Source organism: Cyprinus carpio, chromosome A7 (assembly GCF_018340385.1).
Source record: "Cyprinus carpio isolate SPL01 chromosome A7, ASM1834038v1, whole genome shotgun sequence".
NCBI classification, from domain to species: domain Eukaryota; kingdom Metazoa; phylum Chordata; class Actinopteri; order Cypriniformes; family Cyprinidae; genus Cyprinus; species Cyprinus carpio.
In genome coordinates, this window is record NC_056578.1 from 14,023,085 (window position 1) to 14,041,699 (window position 18,615).

The following is an 18,615-nucleotide window of genomic DNA, read 5'->3' on the forward strand; positions in this document are numbered from 1 at the left end:
GTTGCACTTTATTATCATGGTTTCACATAAGAGAGCTCAGTTTGTTTTCTGTTCATTTCAAATCAGAGTTAATTTATTGCATTGTCAGTACTGAAAATCTACATTATTTTCAGCTAATTTTAAAAAAGATTTACCAACCCCAAACTTTTGAAGAGATATATATAAAAAAAAAATTCAAAATTGACCGCAGAACTGAAAGATGAGTTTTAAGACTTCTCTAACTTTTAACCACACAATAACATATTTTAGCAGACAAAAAAAAGGCTAACCTCACATTTTTACAGATCCCATGTGATATTGTAAACAAATACATAACCTCAGAAACACAACCATTACGCCTCAGAATAAATGTTCATTTTTCTGGGGGGACAGCAACAGGCTCTTCAAGCGCAGGTGGTCCATCACCTGCCTGATTTTCTTCTTTTTTGTCCTCACTCTCTTTCTTGTCCTCCTCTTCATCTTCAAAGTCAGACTCACTGATGTCATCATCTGAGATGTACCAGTCGGGTTTGACGTCTTCCTGTTCTGTGTTCATCTCATCGGTGACCTCTGGCTCGGGTTTGTGTTTGGGGTCCTCAAGTTTCCCCCAGGCTACAGCATCAGCCTTCCGCATGGTCACCTCAACCTTAGAGGGCACCATGTTCACAAAACTGCTCTTCACATCAATCACCTAAGAGACCAGAAGTGGACACAAATGTTTCAATGCATTTGACTTATGATTAAATAAATATGGTGTGTGTGTATATGTCTATATATTTCTTATGCACTAAACTAAAAGCATTATTTTTTTTAAGTTTCAGGAGAATATATCATTGATTAATCATAACAGACTGAACAGCAATCTTACCCCCCATAAGTGGATGTCCTTATGAAACACTTTGTCACCCTCAAACTGAATGTGGCATGTTAACTGCAGATTGATGGAGACAAAAAAGTATTTATAGAAAAAGACACAAATACATTTATAAAATGTCATTGGATGATGCTGAGGTGAAGTGACTTTTGCATGTTGTTTTGAACTCACCACTGTGCGGTTTGCCTCCACGTAGGATTGCTCTGGACTGGCGTTCTTGGCGTAGATTGTGACCACGACCTGGTTTCCCGTCTGGTGCCAATCATGCCTGCAAGCCACCTTCTTTTTGTCCTGCAGACCCAACACAAACCCAACATACAGATTTCAGAAAGGGTTAGTTAGTTGTTCTTGATTATACAGCGTGTGTTCATTCAAATATCTAGCCATTCAACAAAAAAGTGCACTAGCTCTCACCTGTTTGGGGATCCAGCAGTGTTTTCCTGTTGTGCAGCCCTTCTGATCCAGGAAGGCGTTGAAGTCAGTGGTTTTTATGCAGCAGCAGTTCCAGTATTTGTATCTAGACAGTGATAGCCAGATGGGAATTATCATGCGTCTCCCGTCTCATCTAACAAACAATATCTTTAATTGCTGATAGTAAGAGCACTTGTGTGAACACATCATGATCTCTTGTTGAATTGGACTGCACACGTGGATCTGAATGACAAGCTTGATGAAAATAGGCCTTACTTGTACTGTAAAATTTTAACAGATACAGGAATTGGGTAGCTATTTTAAGTCTACAACAGGTAAGTACAGTATGAGGCTGAGTCATATTTCCAAATAAAGACTGCAGGTTTCATACCCTTCATGGAAGACGGGGACCCCGGGATGATATGTGCAGCTCTCTGCATTCGTCTCTGGACTCTGGTAAATCTGAACGCACAGTGATCAATGTTTGAACAGCTATTCATATTCAACACACAGACTACACCCTAAAGAAAGACATTTCTGCTCCAGAGAAACACTCACAGCAACTCAGCATATTCTCAAAAGCAAAACTTTAAAGTGCTGATGCACCTGAAATCAGCATAAGCTCTGTGTCATCCGTTTACTGCCTTCACACCTGAAAATACACTCATTTTTCTGCTCATCCAAATAGATGAATGAGCAGGAGGCTGTAACAGAGCTATACGTGCTGTGTGTCTCACTGGCTAAAGAAAAAACCATTAACTCTGACAAAAGAGAACCAACATTGTGCTATTAACTTGAGCATGACTGAGCACAATTGTTTTCCTTTCACTACAAAAGATTACATTTGAATTTGAATGGGAATAACAGGAAGAGGATTTTATTAAACTGCAGTTCAAAGTCTGAATCCTCTTCAAAGACCACAGTGCATAACATGACATTAAATGAAATATATGATTTAAATACCCCAAATTAAATTCCTTGTCACATTTCAAACCATATATGATAACATGGTTATAGCTAATGCATAGTGAAAAAAAGCAAAAAAATTAAACTTACACCATAAAAAAGTCATTAATTCAATTGTGAACAACACACAACTCTGCTGGTACAGGTTTAGTTCTCATATGGACTAAAGAACAGCTCTGCGGAGTAATTAACATCATGAGCCTTTGGGATTTCAGCAAACAAATCCATTAAAGATGATCCTTTCCCAGAGAAGGGAAGCTTTAATAGAAGGCACTAAGGTCAAATCCAAGTAAGGGATCTGAACCTGTGGCTTTATTAGTCATTCATTCTCGCTCAGCGTCCATTCAACATTACACTGGTAAAAAAAAGCTGAACTACAGTCAGTTTCTACTCCTCCTGTTCTCATGTAATTCATTGTAAGGACTAAAGGAGGCTGATGGTGGGTCAGTACTTTTACACTAAAATAATCAAAGGCCCAGGATTGAGTCTCTGTGGGGTCTGTCTGTAGTGTCATTCTTTATTATGGCCACTAGATGGCATGAACTGTACATTTCGTTAAGCAAGCTGATTTGTTTGGTGCAATTTACATATTACATGAGCACCTACTGTTTTGCATCCTGTGTTCTTGCACTTAACCCCAACCACTATGGCTTGACTCTCTGCAGGACAGCGAGAGGGAAGAGGCGACAGGAGAAAGGCAAAACAACAGTTAGATGAAGAAGAAAATGTGCAAGTCACATTACTGTATATATATATATTTAAAAATGACAGTCATGCATAATACAATTACAGGACACAACACAAAAAGCCTACAAAATCCTACAGCAGACCTTTGAGCACAGAAGGGTGTTACTGTGTCTTTACAGAGGTCTTACTGTAAGTGACAGATTATGGACAGGTGGATCTCACAACTACAGTCACGGACTGAAATAAGCTTTAGCAGAACAGAGAGCTACACAAAAACTTCACTACAGCAATGATACTCACTGGCAGAAAAAAAAAAAAAGAGGAGGAGAAAAATTCTTCACATATTTTTTTGTTTGTGCTGGCTGTGTATGTGTACAAAAGTAGCAAAAATAAATATAGTTTTATATTTAAGACCAGTGTTATTTTAGTACCACTGATAAAGATATTTTTTTGGTAACACTTTACAATAAGGTTCCATTAGTTAATGTTAATTACAAACAATGAACAACACATTTATTACACTGCTCATTAATCTTTGTTAATGTTATTTAATGAAAATACAGATGTTCATTGTTAGTTCATGTTAATTCACAGTGCATTAACTAATATTAACAAGCACAACTTTTGATTTTAATAATGCCTTTGTAAATGCTAAAAATTAACATTACCTAAGATTAATAAATGCTTGGTTAACTAAAGTAGTAAATAATGAACCTTATTGTAAAGTATTACCATTTTTTTTTATTATATTTTATTATTTTATTAGTTATTTTATTGGTTTATGTTTTCTGTTTTCACTTTAATTTTAGTTAAAGTAATTTTTGTCATTTTTATTTGCTTTTTTATAAAAATCTGTCGGTATAATTTTTATCTATTAGTTTGTCATTTATTTAGTTTTAGTTATTTTAGTACTTCAAGTTAAGCTAAATGTTGGTAACTAGACAAAATAAAAATACGTTTTATGGTTTTAGTTTTAATTTCATGTAACGATAACAATCCTGATGCAGACTATATTAAATACAGGCTCATAAACATCATTTGTGCTGAAAGCAATTTATTTTTGTGAATTATTGCACTAGTGTCCTTATGCTTGTGTTGAAGGTGATCCTGAGCTTTAGGAATAATAGGAATTGCACACCTAGCTTCTCTCTCTTCTCCCTCTCAGTGATCTCCATTTTCTCCATGATCTGAGCCAGAGAGGAAGAGATCTTCACCTGCAGCTTTGTCTGTGGCTCATCTGAGCTGGGAAGAAGGGAATCGAAAAACAGTCAGAAGTAGCCGTACTTCTCTTTTTGAAAGAGACAAAGAGAAGGCTTCAGAGAAGGAAAACGAGTTGGTGTGTGAAACAGAACACACTGTGTGTGAGCTGCATACTGTATGTACTCTATATACCTGGGTCTCTCTTTTTCCAGGGCTTCTGCAGATTTGGGTCCCTGGTAGATAATTTCCTTTCCACTGTGCTGCTTCACGTCTCCCTTCTCAGACGTCACCTCTGGCTGCAGAGGCTCCTGAGGTTTCTCGTTACTATGTCGCCCGCGAGTGCAACCCTGAGAGGATGAGCACAGAAAGCAGAATGTGCCAATCAACATGTGACTGAGAAGATAATCAGCAGACACAGAGCAGATAAATGGCATGTTTGAGACTGTGTGAATGTGAAAGTCTCTCCAGCACAAAGATGGCATGATTAGCTCAATTATTACTACTATAATTACTTATTTTTGAGTTTACACATTTACATTCAGTGCTGCTAATATTGGCTGCTATATGATAATTTGGTATATCAGAAGTCATCTGATACATAAAAGCCTGCCACACTATTGAATTTAATTATTTTATGTATTTTATTTTTATTTATCAGTGGTTCTCAACCAGAAGGCCAGGGGCCCATTAGAGGGCCTCAGAAAACTTCCAAGGTTGCCTCAAAACAAAATGATTTTCTAGACCTGAAAAAAATGTAAATTAATAAAATATTAAACTCCCATTGACTTTTATTTATAATTAATATATATTTATAGTTATGTCAAGCACTATAACATTTTATTAAGTACATGTTAATGAATTAAAATTACAAATCGTTATCTTTGGGCTTTGTAAGACTTCGGAGTCACTGCATTATACCGATATATTTTCGAACACTTTACAAGAAGGTTCAGCTCGTTAGTTAACACAATTTATATCATGAGATCCAGTCTGTACTACTGTACGTGCAGAGCATGAAGAGCAGCACTAGATGATGCCGTCACAATTATCATATTATTAGCATACCTTGATTGACAAGAACTCTGAGAAATCTGTCGTCCTCTTTTTACAGCAGGACCAGCCCTGAGGAGAAAAACCCAAACACAGAATCACATCAGACAGCCAAGAACAAAATAAAACAAAAACATGAATACTAGGCTCCCTAAGAAGCAGACGAACATGACAGCGCTCTTATCAAGTTACGACAGAACTGAGCAGCTGGCGGTCTGTATGGAGTCTAAACAAAAAGACTGAGACACATTTTGAGCTCACCTTTAAGGCATCGTGGAAGATTGGCACTCCGGGGTGAAACTGACAGGCATCTTCAGGTGGCGAGAGAGAAAATAGGGTTAGTAGAAGACAATATTTATCTACAGAAGTCCATCCTCGCTACTATTTTTTATGAACTGGACTCAATACAGCTGGTCCCCATTGACTTGTATAGTGTTTTTTTCTCTCTCTCTCTCCCTCTCCATACTATGGAAATCAATGGGGACCAGCAACTTAAGGTGAACTATCCATTTAAGTCCTGGCCCCCCAGTGTCTCTGAGGCCAACGGATCTCATTCACACTGCAATCAGCTGTCGGCTCACCACTATCTATTTATATAATTCAGTTTCTAAAACAACAGTTTTACAGGTCTAGTACAGAGAGTGATCAAACACTTCTCTTTCAGTTGTTAAACTCTAAAGATGATGATACACTGGGCAACTTTTTGAGCAATATTGCCATCAATGTGGAACCAGCTGAGACACAGGGCCCATGACTGATCTAAAGTATCCAGATAGACATTTGTTGCCTATTGTCAATGGGAAAGTGCCCAAACAATATTGCTCAAAAAAGTTGTCCCGTGTATCAACACCTTAAATGTTGTTGGCAAATTGGTAACATAAGGACTGTAATATCATTCATGACATGGATAATTAAAATAAATACAATAAGCTCATGATATTATACTTTTTTAACAATGGGCTACATATTGATAAATAGTAAAAATAAATTAGAAATCTTACCATCTGAGTTTTTGTCAGCGTCAAATCGACCCCCGCAGCCTCTGTTGTAACACAGTAAAGCCATGTTGGCCTGTTTGTTATTCAGGTTGACTTTCACTTTAACACTGGTCACTTTTCTTAGTTTATATCCTCTGCTCTGTGTTCGTCACAGAACTTTCAGCGAGGAGAGATCCAGAAGGAACACGTCCAGGGAAAGAGAAGGAGAGAGATGTTCTAGTCTGAATGAACTCTAAAAATAGCTAGTGCCATGTGGGCTCTCTCTCTCCTCACAGCTGTTGGGGTCTGTCTGAGAGGGTGTGACATTCCTGGGGTCTAGAGAGAGGGGCTATGTAAAGTTTAAAATATTAAACACATAAAATGTTCTGTTTTATGATTTCACTTCTACAGCTATGCACAATTCTGGTTTCATATTTTTATTTAAAACAGCATCTGATGTAATAAACATCAAAAAAATGTGATGCAAAAAAAAATAATCAAATATAAAATATCACAAACTGATAGCAAACTATATCTTGGAACAACAAACAGGCACAAACTAAAATATTAAGGCAATGCAATTAATAAACTGCAGAAGGGAAACCTTGAGGAATGGAGTCAGATACAATTCCTGACTGTGTTGATGAATATTAATAGATGTTGAGAATAAGTCGACAACATGAAATCTGTTAAAAACGTCCTTTATTAAGAATCCGGCAAGAGCGAGCGTTAAATCCATTTATTCACAAGGCATTCACTCGTGGTTCAGGTTAGAGGCTTGCAACCATACATTTTCTTCACAAATACAGACAACAAAACAGGGACTAAGACAGAAAGAACGGATGGAAGAACTTACAAAAATTGCAAGGAATATAACATACCAGATCAGCACAACTAACCACTGACAAATCATAAAAATATGACAACAACTGCTTACTAAAAACAGCACCATATTTAATAAAACTTCGCAAACGTTACATGGATCTGTGAAACTTTCCCAGGCATGTCAGATACAAAAACATGCAAGAAAACAGGTACAAATTATAAAGCGATCGAAAAAAAAAAAGGAGTTAAATTCATCACATCTCTTGGTTCTGGGTTGAACGTTTCATTGCAGGTGTACAAACGACAGTTCAAGAGAGACTGGTATCATAAGATTGTTGACCTCAACCAGTGCTGTGTGCTTCATGAAGCTCAAGGCGAAACCAGAGGCAGTTGCAGATGAAAAGTCAATGAAGAGGGTGTTTGATTCGGGTTTAGTTACACTGACAACCAATACAAGCATTCTACCACACTTGAGAGAGTTGATCTACAAGCACAACCAGACATGTTCAATTCCTTTTTCTTCAGTTCCACATAATGAAAAATAGTGACTGCAGTATGTGGTTGACCTTCAGTTGAGTAGAGCAAATGGTTAAATAATCTAAACCAGATTTAGTTACTTAGTAACTAATGGAATCAGATTGAATGCCTGGCAACATAGTCCAGGAACTACCTTAATGCCAGTGATGGGAATTGGTCTACTAGAGAATAATTTGACCTCTCACAGAACCATTTTATCATTTAGATGAACCAAACAGCCAAAGACTTGTTGTGAAGTGTGTGAAAGGACCACAAAATGGTAGGTGCTGCTGTACATCCATTTCCATACATTATAACTTACAGCTTCACATACACGTTTAACTGTCTGGACAACTTCAAAACAGTTGAAGTTGGTCTTAAAACAGAAGATACACAAAGAAACGTTGGTTGATTTTCCTGTTTCTGAGTCCACTGTCAAAAAGTGCTACAAAGAGAAATCAGGTGGTTCCCGTTGCAGTGAAACTCGTGCAATAGATTCAACAGAAATCACATTGACAGACGCAAAAACAACACAACACGTCACAAATTTAACCAGGTATTTAAAACGTGCGTTCATACTGTAAAAACCCTGCTTTATGGGCCATGAGGCAGACATGAAGTGCAATTTCAAGAGGCCAGAGAAGAGAAAACAAAAGAGCCCGACATCAGGTCATCCAAAATGAACTCGAGGGCAATGATCTTCCCTTTTGGGTTTAAACAGGCCCTCAATCTGATGAGATGAATGAAATGACAGACAAAATGAAACTAAACAAAAATAACCAACAACTCAGGAATGAAAAGGGACTTTATTTATGTGAAAAAAAGGCAAACAAAAATGAAAGACAAAAAAAATAAAAAATAATCCCACAGTTTCTGCTTTTTATTTTCACCATGCTGAATAAACTCCTTATGGTCTGCATAAATAAATTACAAAAAACACAGTGGGGAAATCAACATAAACAGAGATTGTGTGTTCTCTTTTTTTTGGCATTTGATGATAAATGGATAAAAAAAAAAAAAGTTTCTGCATTGCTCCCCTGGGCTGATACATGGGGATAATGGTGCTTCTACTGAATACATATTTCTAAACATACTGCATATATCTTTGTAGCAGGAAAATAAGGACAAAAAGATGCTAATAAGAATGTAGCAGACAGATAGCTCACCTAAAAACAAAATCATTAAAGCCAGAGAAGCCAGGACAGCTCTATGACAGCACAAAGGTGAAAAGGACCTGGACACCAAGCATCCCCACCAGAGGTCTGAGACGTGTGGCACACGCTGACACATTGATTCTGAAAGGCTGCTGCTGAGCTGAGTATTCCAGGCCAGCTAATGAGCCGAGCCGAGCCGAGCCGAGACATATAAAATCATGGTAAGTAGTTCAGAAGTACACTAGAGTTGGCTGCTTTTCAGTCTGGCCGGGTCCTCTAAAATAAAGAATGAATGTAGAGCAGTGAGTCCAATACACTCAGACATTTGCCCCATAAACAGCAAACAAAGGACCAACTAGCAGCTGTTTATATGAAAGATGACACACAGCAACCACAAGAGGGAGCTGTAAAAAGAAAAAACATAGAGAGGGACATAGGTTTCTATGCATATCAGGGATTCTAAATAAAAATGAAAGTTTGCTCGTTGAACGCCTCAACTCAGCAAAACCAAGTAAAGAAAAGCCTTTGGTGTGTCAGAGAAAAAGCCTTCATGACCCGTAGCCAGAGAAACAAGTCAACAAGCCTATAGGTTATCTGAAAGCACTACTCTCATAGGTTGCCAAAGAAATTTGCATCTGAAGACACAGTCTTCACCGCAGGCAGGGCTGCTAATGCATGCAGAGCTTTTAATAATATATTAAAAAAAGACTAAATATGACTAAGAGAAGGAAACACTGCTGTGCTCATCGACCTGTGCCAAGAAACAGAAACTGGAGATTACCATGGAAACCCCGGCTCATGATAGCACCTTTGTACATCTTGAGATCTTTCATCCTCCCTGAAGCTCACCATTGTACATTTACTCTCTCACTCACACACCAAGCCTCCTGTGAATGGATAATAGAAGAGATCCTAATTAAACAGCATGGCTCCTCAGTGCCCCGATACCTTGCAAACACAGCGAGAGCATCAACATTGAGCCTGCATGTAAAAAGCTTTCAGTCTGAACCTGCTGGACCCCCTGACGGCACTCACAAGCTTGTTAAAATATGCTCAAAAAGGAATTAGTAACCAACTCTTGCACTCACACAGAAATAAGCAAGCAGAGAAACATGATGCACATTATTTCTACAAAAGGAAGGGCAGGTGGTCACAAAGCACATATTACAGCAACAACATGAAACTTGTTGTGATGATGTCTTAAGCAAAGACCAAACTTGAACTGATGGAAGGTCAAAATCAGACTTATTCACCCTAATGGAGATCCAAATGTGTATGACTGACTGCTTAGAAGGATTATTATTTGTTACCAATAAATATTAAGTTTGCATTTATGTGTGCTTACATAATGAAACCTTGCCAGCTATTATGTAGTGATCATTTGAAAAAAGCAATAATCCCCATGAAGCTGTAGTTTACAGTGATTTTAGAACAGCTGAACAGCATTGTTAGGCACGACAAGGAGTAGAAACTCTGAAATCAGTACGATTTTAAAATCATTGTAAACCATAGCTTCTTAGGGCTCATTTATCATGGCACAGCTATTAACACAGCATTTCTCCTCTGACGTTCCATCAGTCCATGCAGAATAAAAACTAAATCTAGCATGAAGAAACAAAGGGATGATGTGAAGGCTGAAGTGGAAACCTGCTCTAGAAAGGGTTAAAGGGATTTCAGGAGGACCAAAAATGCTTTGGCTGCACGAGCAAAAATAAAGATACCCTGTTAACAGTGTCCCGTATTCTGAGGGACTGCACAAAATCATACTAAAAGTAGATTTTAGCGATTGATTTTGGTTCCAGAGTTGGCAAACACCAATATGCACGTCCTTCAGAGAAAGAATTGTGATGTCAGGCGCTGAGTAGAAGAGTTAGCTTATGGCAATTCTCGAATCACAAATGTACATAATTTGGCAACATAAAACAGACCATTTTAATTCTTGTCATTTTCTGAAACAATAAAAATATATATATATACTGTTACATGCTTTCTAGAAAAAAAAGATTAAAAAACAAAGTATTGAACAAAACCCTCATTAAAAACAGATTTTTGAATAGGGCCACACACCCTGTACCCTTCTCCAATGCTTCCGGTCACCCGCTCCCAGGACGGGTGGCACGTGTGGGAGTGGGCTCAGAGTGTGAGATGTAGTTGTAAATGCGTGACATGTTTGGTTAACACAGAAGAGCAGGAGCAGATATGTCCTTGGAGTGACAAAACAAGGTGGGAGGCCAGTGAGAGGGGGCTCTTCGTGTGGCTCATGTAACACCAATTTGTGTGCATATGTATGTGCAAGACCACCATCATGTCTGAAACAGAAACCCTTAAACCAGTATAAACAAAGAAGGATTGACTAACCATTTTGAACAGAAGTCATCAGTAACAGTAACAGGTTAATTATTAACATTAGACTACTAATGTTCTAGATATAAGAGACCAGCTCAATGTTATATATATATTACGTTACACATAAATGCATGTGTAAAGTGCTTGGGGGTTCAGATTACCTTATATAAGAGGTCAAATTCTTTCCTTGTTCTGAAATGAGAAGCCAGGGCATTCTGATAATGAGCCATTTAAACACGTTTATGATCCAGTTACCTGCACTGTTCCGTTTTCCTGAACTCAACATAGGCATCTTCATAACAGAGCAAAAAACGACAGTAACATGAAGTCCACCGTGTTTGGGTTTTAGATCTAATTCATATTAATTACGAAGTAAAAAAAAAAAAAAAAAAAAGAAGTGTGCTCTGTGCAAGGTAATTTAATATCCGCAATAAAATCTACGATTTCTATGATGTATCACACCTGCCAGTAGACACCATGCCCCAGGAAAGAAATGAACCTAAAGAGATGAAAAATGACACACTGTATGCGCTCTCGTCTGGGGGTGTGTGTGTGTGTGTGTGTGTGTGTGTGTTAGGTAAGCTGTTTCAGACAGTGAGGTAAGCATTCTTGACAAACACATTCCTTTCAATATGCACACTCTTTCTTTTTGTCCTGATCTCCTTTTATTTGGTGGTAGTTGGATCCTCCTCTCACTTGCTGCTTGTTCTTTTCAGCCGTCTTGTTTGGCGCTCTGCTTAAGTGCTACTTACATGAACTGCATCTGTAAAACGACAAACAAAGAGTTATAAATAAGAAAAATAGCACTGAATCGCTCAGTAATGGCTGTGTGAATACAGCAGTAGAGAATGTCTTGTAAATGGAGCATCTGTGCACTTGCCACAGAAAAAACCATAAAGACAGAAATGTAAAAAAAAAAAAAAAAAAAAAAAAAAAAAAATTTTAAAGGCCAATATCATATTTAATCCAATATTTAGACTGTTGCCTCTATTAAATGGATTTTAGTTTTCCACTGCTGTGTGTAAAAGGAGTAATTATAGCCATTTAATATTATAGTTATAATTGAAATCCAGGCCTACACTGCAAATTATAAGACTTTATCTTTTTTTACCAATTACATAACATTAAAAATATTACAACAAATTTTAAATTCAAATAAACTTAATGTGCTATCAAATCTCTGTTTGAATGAGAGCTGTCCATTTATTTTGCACTTTTTCCACAGTAAATATATAATAAACATATTAGAAAATCTACTTCAAATATAAAAAAATATGCTGTTAATTGCATTAATTATATTTAACACGTTAAAGAACAAATATTAAATCACAGTTATTTTCCCGCCCCTACTTAATACATATTAATACATATGCAAAAAATTACATATAGCATATAAGTATTTAATTAAGTATTGCTTTAAAGAAATTACTAAAGTAACAGTACTAAAAATGTAAAAGAAAAAAAAAAACCTTTACTGCATTACTATTAAAACAATATAAACATTAAGGAACTATTAATACTATTATTAAGACCAATTTAATCCTGTATAAGTTTTTTGTTTAATATAAATGGCATAAATAGACAGTAAGTGGTCTATCGTGCTTTAAATGTTAAGTTTCAGTCTATTGAAACTGAAAGATAACTACGATATAAAGGTTTAGTTCATTAGAGCACTCTATGGATTAAATGCATGTAAGGCCACTGTGTGTGATAGTGGATTAACGTATGTGTAAGTGTGCACGTGTGTGTGTGTGTGTGTGTGTGTGTGTGTGTGTACCTGGGCTCCAGGGATGGGGGTGAAAGGGTTTGTGGGTCTGAGAACAGGCTGGTTGTACAACATGGGTTGTTGGGTCATTACTGGAACCCCTCCCATCTGTCCCAGCTGAGGAGGGACCTAAAATCACCCAAATACAACAATCAGCGTTATTTTCTTTTAGCTATTACCCATTTAATTCATTTACACAATATCCGTGTAGCCATTGTAAGGTCACAATACTCACCATTCCATAAACAGGCACTTGAGGTGTTGTCATGGGAAATGCCATGGGAGCAGGAGCCTGTGAGGGAAAAAAAAGTGTTGCAAATCAACCATCAACGCGCTGACTGATCGAGTGAACAGTGATATACTCACTGATCAAACACTAGTGTACTCATTCAACAGCAATGTGATCACTAATCATGTCTGGTTCATTTAAAGAGCTTGTTTAATTACACTAAACAAGCAATTAATTACATAATTTAAAACTCTCCTGCAATGATTTCTGGGCTGGTCCATTCAACACATGCAACACCACACAACACTGAAGCAAAACAATATGACTCAAGGATTTGACATGTTCCTACCTAGCAATTTCAAGCAATTTCTAAGTTTCGGTTTCGAAAACGGTTCTGGTGCGACATGTGACCAAGCGCTGTGAGCAGCCTTGTGCTGGGGTTCTGATGGACTAGCATTACTCAACATTACTTACTACCTTCCAGCACCACTACATTCAATGAAGGTAAAAAAGTTAAAAACATAATAATAGTTCATTTAAATGGGATCGGAACCGGAAAATTTGTATACTGTAATATATATATGTTGAATTTTGACATTGCCAACCTTTAAATTAAGTTGACAGTTAAGTAATAAACAGTATTGAGCAGTAAGTAGTTGAGTATTGTGAATTTTTCCTTACCACTATTTTTTTAATAGTTGTTTAATGATTTTAATGGAACCGTAACCGTTAGGTGGAACCGTAACCGGAAAATTTCTAACGATTCCCAACCCTATTCCTAACACTGAAATATTCAGCAAACAATGAATAAAAATGTGTTTTTTAAATAAATTTGGTCTCAGTCAAACACACTGTCATCTTACTACTGTATACTGTTCAAGGATACATTTAATTGATCAAAAGTGAGAGTGAAGACATTTAATGTTCCAAAATATTTCCATTTTAAATAAATGAATTTATTTTGAACTGTTCTCAAAATTAATGATAAAGTGAAATATTTCTTGAGCACCAAAGTCACCATATTGGAGTGATTCTGAAAGATCATGTGACTCTGAAGACTGGAGTAATGGCTGCTGAAAATTTAGCTTTGCCATCACAGGAATAAATTACATTTTAAAATATATTAAAAATAGCAAACAGTTCTTTGTAAATTAATATAATACAATATTACTATTTCACTTTGTGTGTGTGTGTGTGATCGAATCAGTGCAGCCTTTTCAAAACACACACAAAAATAACAATATTACTGATTCCAAACTTTTGAATGGTAGAGTACGTCTGAAATTATTGTCCCTAAAACACTGACTTACCCGAATAACTTTCACTCACTTAAAAGCCTAAAACCTTATTTTACACTATTCTGAGCAAGGCAAGTATTGACTTATTTGTTGGCACATAGCATGTATTCATCTGTTTTGAATCGTAAACAGGTTACGTAAAATGCAGCCCCCAAATGCACACATTTGCACAAGTCTGGTTTGCAAGTCAAAGCTCCAAAAGATGAATACATCAAATGCTACAGAAAGGGCTTGAGAGCCCGAACAAACATCTATATGTCACAGGGAAATCAACATGACATTTACTGTGATTTATCAGCAAAAGAGAGGGTGTTGGAAGTTACAGTAAAGGCCTATTCACACAGAGTATAATTTTTTTAGCCCATTCACACTGTGTGAGGAAATTGTTTTTGGGTCATTCGGCCTGGAACCAGAGTTTTAGAGAGACATCAAACTATTGTTTTTAATTAGTCTCAAGAGTATATGAAACATAAAAAGCCAATGTGGTAAACAAATTCAAGCTAAAATAACTTAAATAATAAACGTATACATTCTGCTATATGATATATGATATGAATACCGACAAATTACCATATATATATATATATATATATTAATAATAGTAGAGCTGTTTATATATATATATATATATATATATATATATATATATATATATTAATAATAGTAGAGCTGTTTATATATATATATATATATATATATATATATATATATATATATATATATATATATATATATATATATATATATATATATATATATATATAAACAGCTCTACTATTATTAATTATTATTAGGCAAGGATGCAACAATATCTAAAGTACTGTAAAATAATGCTGAAATTGTTAAGGTTTTTAAATCTACACTGAAAAAGGAGGGGAATTTTGTCAAAATAAATTAAAATTAAAATTAAAACACCTCACAAGATAATAATTTGACAATGGTTTGTATTTGACTTTAAAGCAAAACCAGAGTGTTTTTCATTTTCATTTAGAAACCCACAATTCAACTCAATTTACTGAAAATTTAACACACTGACCATATAGGTGAAGACAGAAATCAAGAAATAAGGTGTGAAAGAGAGGGAAATGTGTAAGAGCGAATCGATCCCTCTTAAATGATACTCAAGATAATAGAACCGTCAGTTATTGGAGGTACTTACATAACTAGTATAGAACATTCCAGTCTGCTGGGTTAAGCACAAGAAAGAAGATAGAAAGACAGAAACATACAGAGCAGATAGAGTGAGGAGAGTTGAAGACATCAGACACGAGGAGAAACAGGCCAGAAAGATGCAGACCACAGAAAAGGTGGAAAGAGACAGAAAGAGAGACATTGAAGGTTAGTCATTCACAGACATCTGCTCTCTCTCAACTCAATCAGCAGTTCAGAGGTCAATCTACTCTGAACGGCCTGAGAGAGAGAGAGAAGAGAGGCCACAAACACATGTAAACAGTGAAAACTCCTCTCCTTCCTGCCTCAGAACAGACCAACACATCACCTGCCTGACTGGATCAATACATACAGCTTGAGAACAGGAAGAAACACACACACACACACTTCCGGCAGCTACACAATACAGAAGAGTAGTAAAGATGAACTCAATTTTTTTTTTTTTTTTTTTTTTGCCATCTGAATACTAGTGTATGAAATCTGGATATTTGGTGTAAATTTGGCTTTACAACAAATGGATTGTTTTGGGTTTATAAGTTTAAGAATATTTAAACTGGTGTTTGTGTGTGAATGAGAATGTTTACATATGCAAGAATGTTTGTATATAAAGTAAGGGATAAATGTACTGTTATCCGGTCACAGGGTGAACAAAGTGAAGGCCCTTCATACCCTAAAGTTGTTCATTTTGCTACAATGACCAGATCATTAACCTGCATCATTACAGTACTAATAAATAAATGGACATGAAATATTTAGCGCACATTATTGTTATGTAAGAAGAAATAGTCTGCAGAGTGATATGTGTGACAATAAAAATAGCACAGAGATGCAGGAAATCGGTTGCCTGGTCAATTATACAGTTTAGTGTCATTATACAAAAACATCTGACTGCAGAAATCTGCAAGTGACCAAACAGAATCAAGTGCATTGTAAATAAAGTATTACTGTCTGAATATACACTAAGAAATTAAAACTGTTCTTCAGCAAGGATGCATTAAATTCATCATAAGTGACTTTTACATTGTCACAAAAGATTTACTTCACATAAATGCCAAACTTTCTATTCATTAAAAAAAAAAAACCTGAAAAATTTTGAAAGGTAGATCAAGTATAATTAGATGCCTGTATCACAGTGTGTAAGTGAGAGTGTGCATGTGTGTTCTCACCATGTGTTGCACGGGCATGGCGGCAGGTTGCATGGCAGCAGGTGGCAAGGGGGCGGGGCTCCAGGCAGTGGTGCTGCTCATTGTCTTTGACTGCCAGTTAGTGCCACCGGTCAGCTTCTTCTCTCCAGGCTGAGTCCACATATCAGACCTGCATGCAAACACACCAAAAGAAAATCTACACACTGCCTCTATTTACAATATGTAGCTCACAAGCAGCAATTTAGATAATTAAATGCAAATCCTCACTTTCTGCCTGGTATTCCCCCAAAGTGCAGGTCTAAAAAGAGAGCGGGAAAAAGAAACAGACTGTTATAACAGCCCCACATCAGCGTAATGCTGGAAGACTTACAGCATTGGAGGCATCAGAGACCTATTCATTTCCCCTAAGCTGGGTTTAATTCATCTCTGTCCAACACGCACGCACATACACACACAGCACCATATGGCTGCTGACTCGCTGTTCAGTGGAGTAGCACAAATGCTATTTGAAGTTCAGGGACTTATGATCAAGTAAATAAAAAAAGCCACATAAAAAGACCAATAATGGTGTGAGGGAGAGGGACTCACTGCCTACGAGGTTGGCCAGGGACGAGTCCAGGTCATTGGCCAACAGTTTACTGCCATTATGAGGGGGCATGACTGGTGCCTGACTGTGAACGGACACCGTGGGCTTCAACAAGTCTCCTAACGCATCATGACCTGAGAAAGACAGACAGAGAAACAGAAAATATCATTCCATTGATTAAATATTATGAGAGTGACAAACCACTTATTTTTGCTGCAGACTGACACCTAACCAGAAGCAACACATCAAGCAACCAGCGATAGAAGCTTTTTAGAATTTTTTTTTTTTTTTGCTGCTGACCTATTTAAATGAATTTGGTATCAGTTAGACTTGACTAAACCAAATTCGCTACTATGTGTTGGTCATGGTTGTTAGCTGAAAGGATAAAAATTAATCTGTACAGATGAACAATGGTATAAAATCCGTACTCTGTATTTATCAGCGGAGATATCGGTCTTAAAAAAGAAAAAACAAGATCAGCGAATCAACTCAATATAACTACATTAAACATCAAATACACTCTCAATGGATGTCACTGTGTCATATCGTGCAGCAGTTACGCTTTCAGTGTGGACACTCAAATTGCTTGTCGCTGGAAACTTGCCGCATCAGGCCTGGTTAGGACATAAGTATTATAGAGCAGAGAGACAGGTGTGAGACAAGAGAAAGCGTGCTGCAGTCCTGCTGATGTTTAGAATGATGCGAGCAGCGGGGATGAGCCTCCGTGAGGCCACTCATGGCATGACAAAAGACTCATACAGATCTAGAGCAGAACATAGGTCAGAAAGGGAGGAACCACCCTGAGATCTAAGAGGGACTAACACAACAGGGGTCCTTAAAGAAACTGGAAATCTATTTCATCTCCTATTTGTCTCATTATTCTCCTTATGGGCGGAAATAAAGTCAACATGAAAGCAAAATATTGGTTCTTTTTATTTTCTTAATACATGTTTCTAGGCCTATTGTCGATGATTAATCAGTGCATGTTATTTCAAAGAGGAAAAATGTCTTTGTACTCTTTAAATAAAATGTAGTAACTCTCAGAAACTACTTTTCTTTTGTTTCCTTTTTATTTTGCTGACATTTAGACCACACAGGCTAGTGATTAAATGTTAAAAAAAACAGCTATTTAGACATTGTTTCATATGAACATAGACTTTTTTTAAATCTAGCCAATAGTTATCACAGTACTTGTGTTCAGTTTATTAAATCTTTTCGACAAATAACTACAAACTCTTAGCATTGTCTCTATTTTTTAAGGATTGCCCACTTTCCAATCACAATCCAAATAATTCCAAAATTCATAATTTCAATAATTCAAAAATATATCACATTACACAAGTAAAATATGCTCTGAATCAGGGTAGTTAACAAACTATTAAAACTAGTTTTTGGTAACTAAAATAAAGCTGAAAAAATTTTTTTGATGATGTTTAT

The 18,615-nt window shown here is 36.6% G+C and overlaps 2 protein-coding genes across 7 annotated transcripts in view; both read right to left on the reverse strand.

Annotated features, from left to right (window-relative positions):
• Positions 1-332: 332 nt before the first annotated feature.
• LOC109094072 (cysteine and histidine-rich domain-containing protein 1-like) lies at positions 333-6,321 on the reverse strand. The gene is made up of 11 exons (XM_019107748.2): positions 6,169-6,321; positions 5,429-5,478; positions 5,183-5,239; positions 4,310-4,464; positions 4,056-4,159; positions 2,837-2,889; positions 1,656-1,726; positions 1,268-1,370; positions 1,025-1,144; positions 848-910; positions 333-670 (listed from the first exon to the last, which is right to left on the reverse strand). The coding sequence occupies exons 1-11, from the start codon at positions 6,230-6,232 to the stop codon at positions 353-355; spliced, it is 1,158 nt and encodes a 385-aa protein (XP_018963293.1). The 5' UTR covers positions 6,233-6,321; the 3' UTR covers positions 333-352.
• Positions 6,322-6,829: 508 nt separating this feature from the next.
• LOC109087534 (phosphatidylinositol-binding clathrin assembly protein-like) overlaps positions 6,830-18,615 on the reverse strand; it is a 51,812-nt gene continuing 40,026 nt past the window's right edge. For 4 of the 6 annotated variants that reach the window (XM_042759795.1, XM_042759796.1, XM_042759792.1 and 1 more), the window contains 7 exons: positions 17,181-17,312; positions 16,860-16,890; positions 16,614-16,761; positions 15,437-15,463; positions 12,986-13,042; positions 12,763-12,879; positions 6,830-11,748 (listed from right to left, as the gene is read on the reverse strand). In XM_042759795.1, coding sequence (XP_042615729.1) covers positions 11,734-11,748; positions 12,763-12,879; positions 12,986-13,042; positions 15,437-15,463; positions 16,614-16,761; positions 16,860-16,890; positions 17,181-17,312 — 527 coding nt within the window. In that variant the 3' untranslated portion in view covers positions 6,830-11,733. The remainder of the gene's footprint in view (positions 11,749-12,762; positions 12,880-12,985; positions 13,043-15,436; positions 15,464-16,613; positions 16,762-16,859; positions 16,891-17,180; positions 17,313-18,615) is intronic. The other 2 variants (XM_042759793.1, XM_042759794.1) reach the window with 2 other exon arrangements.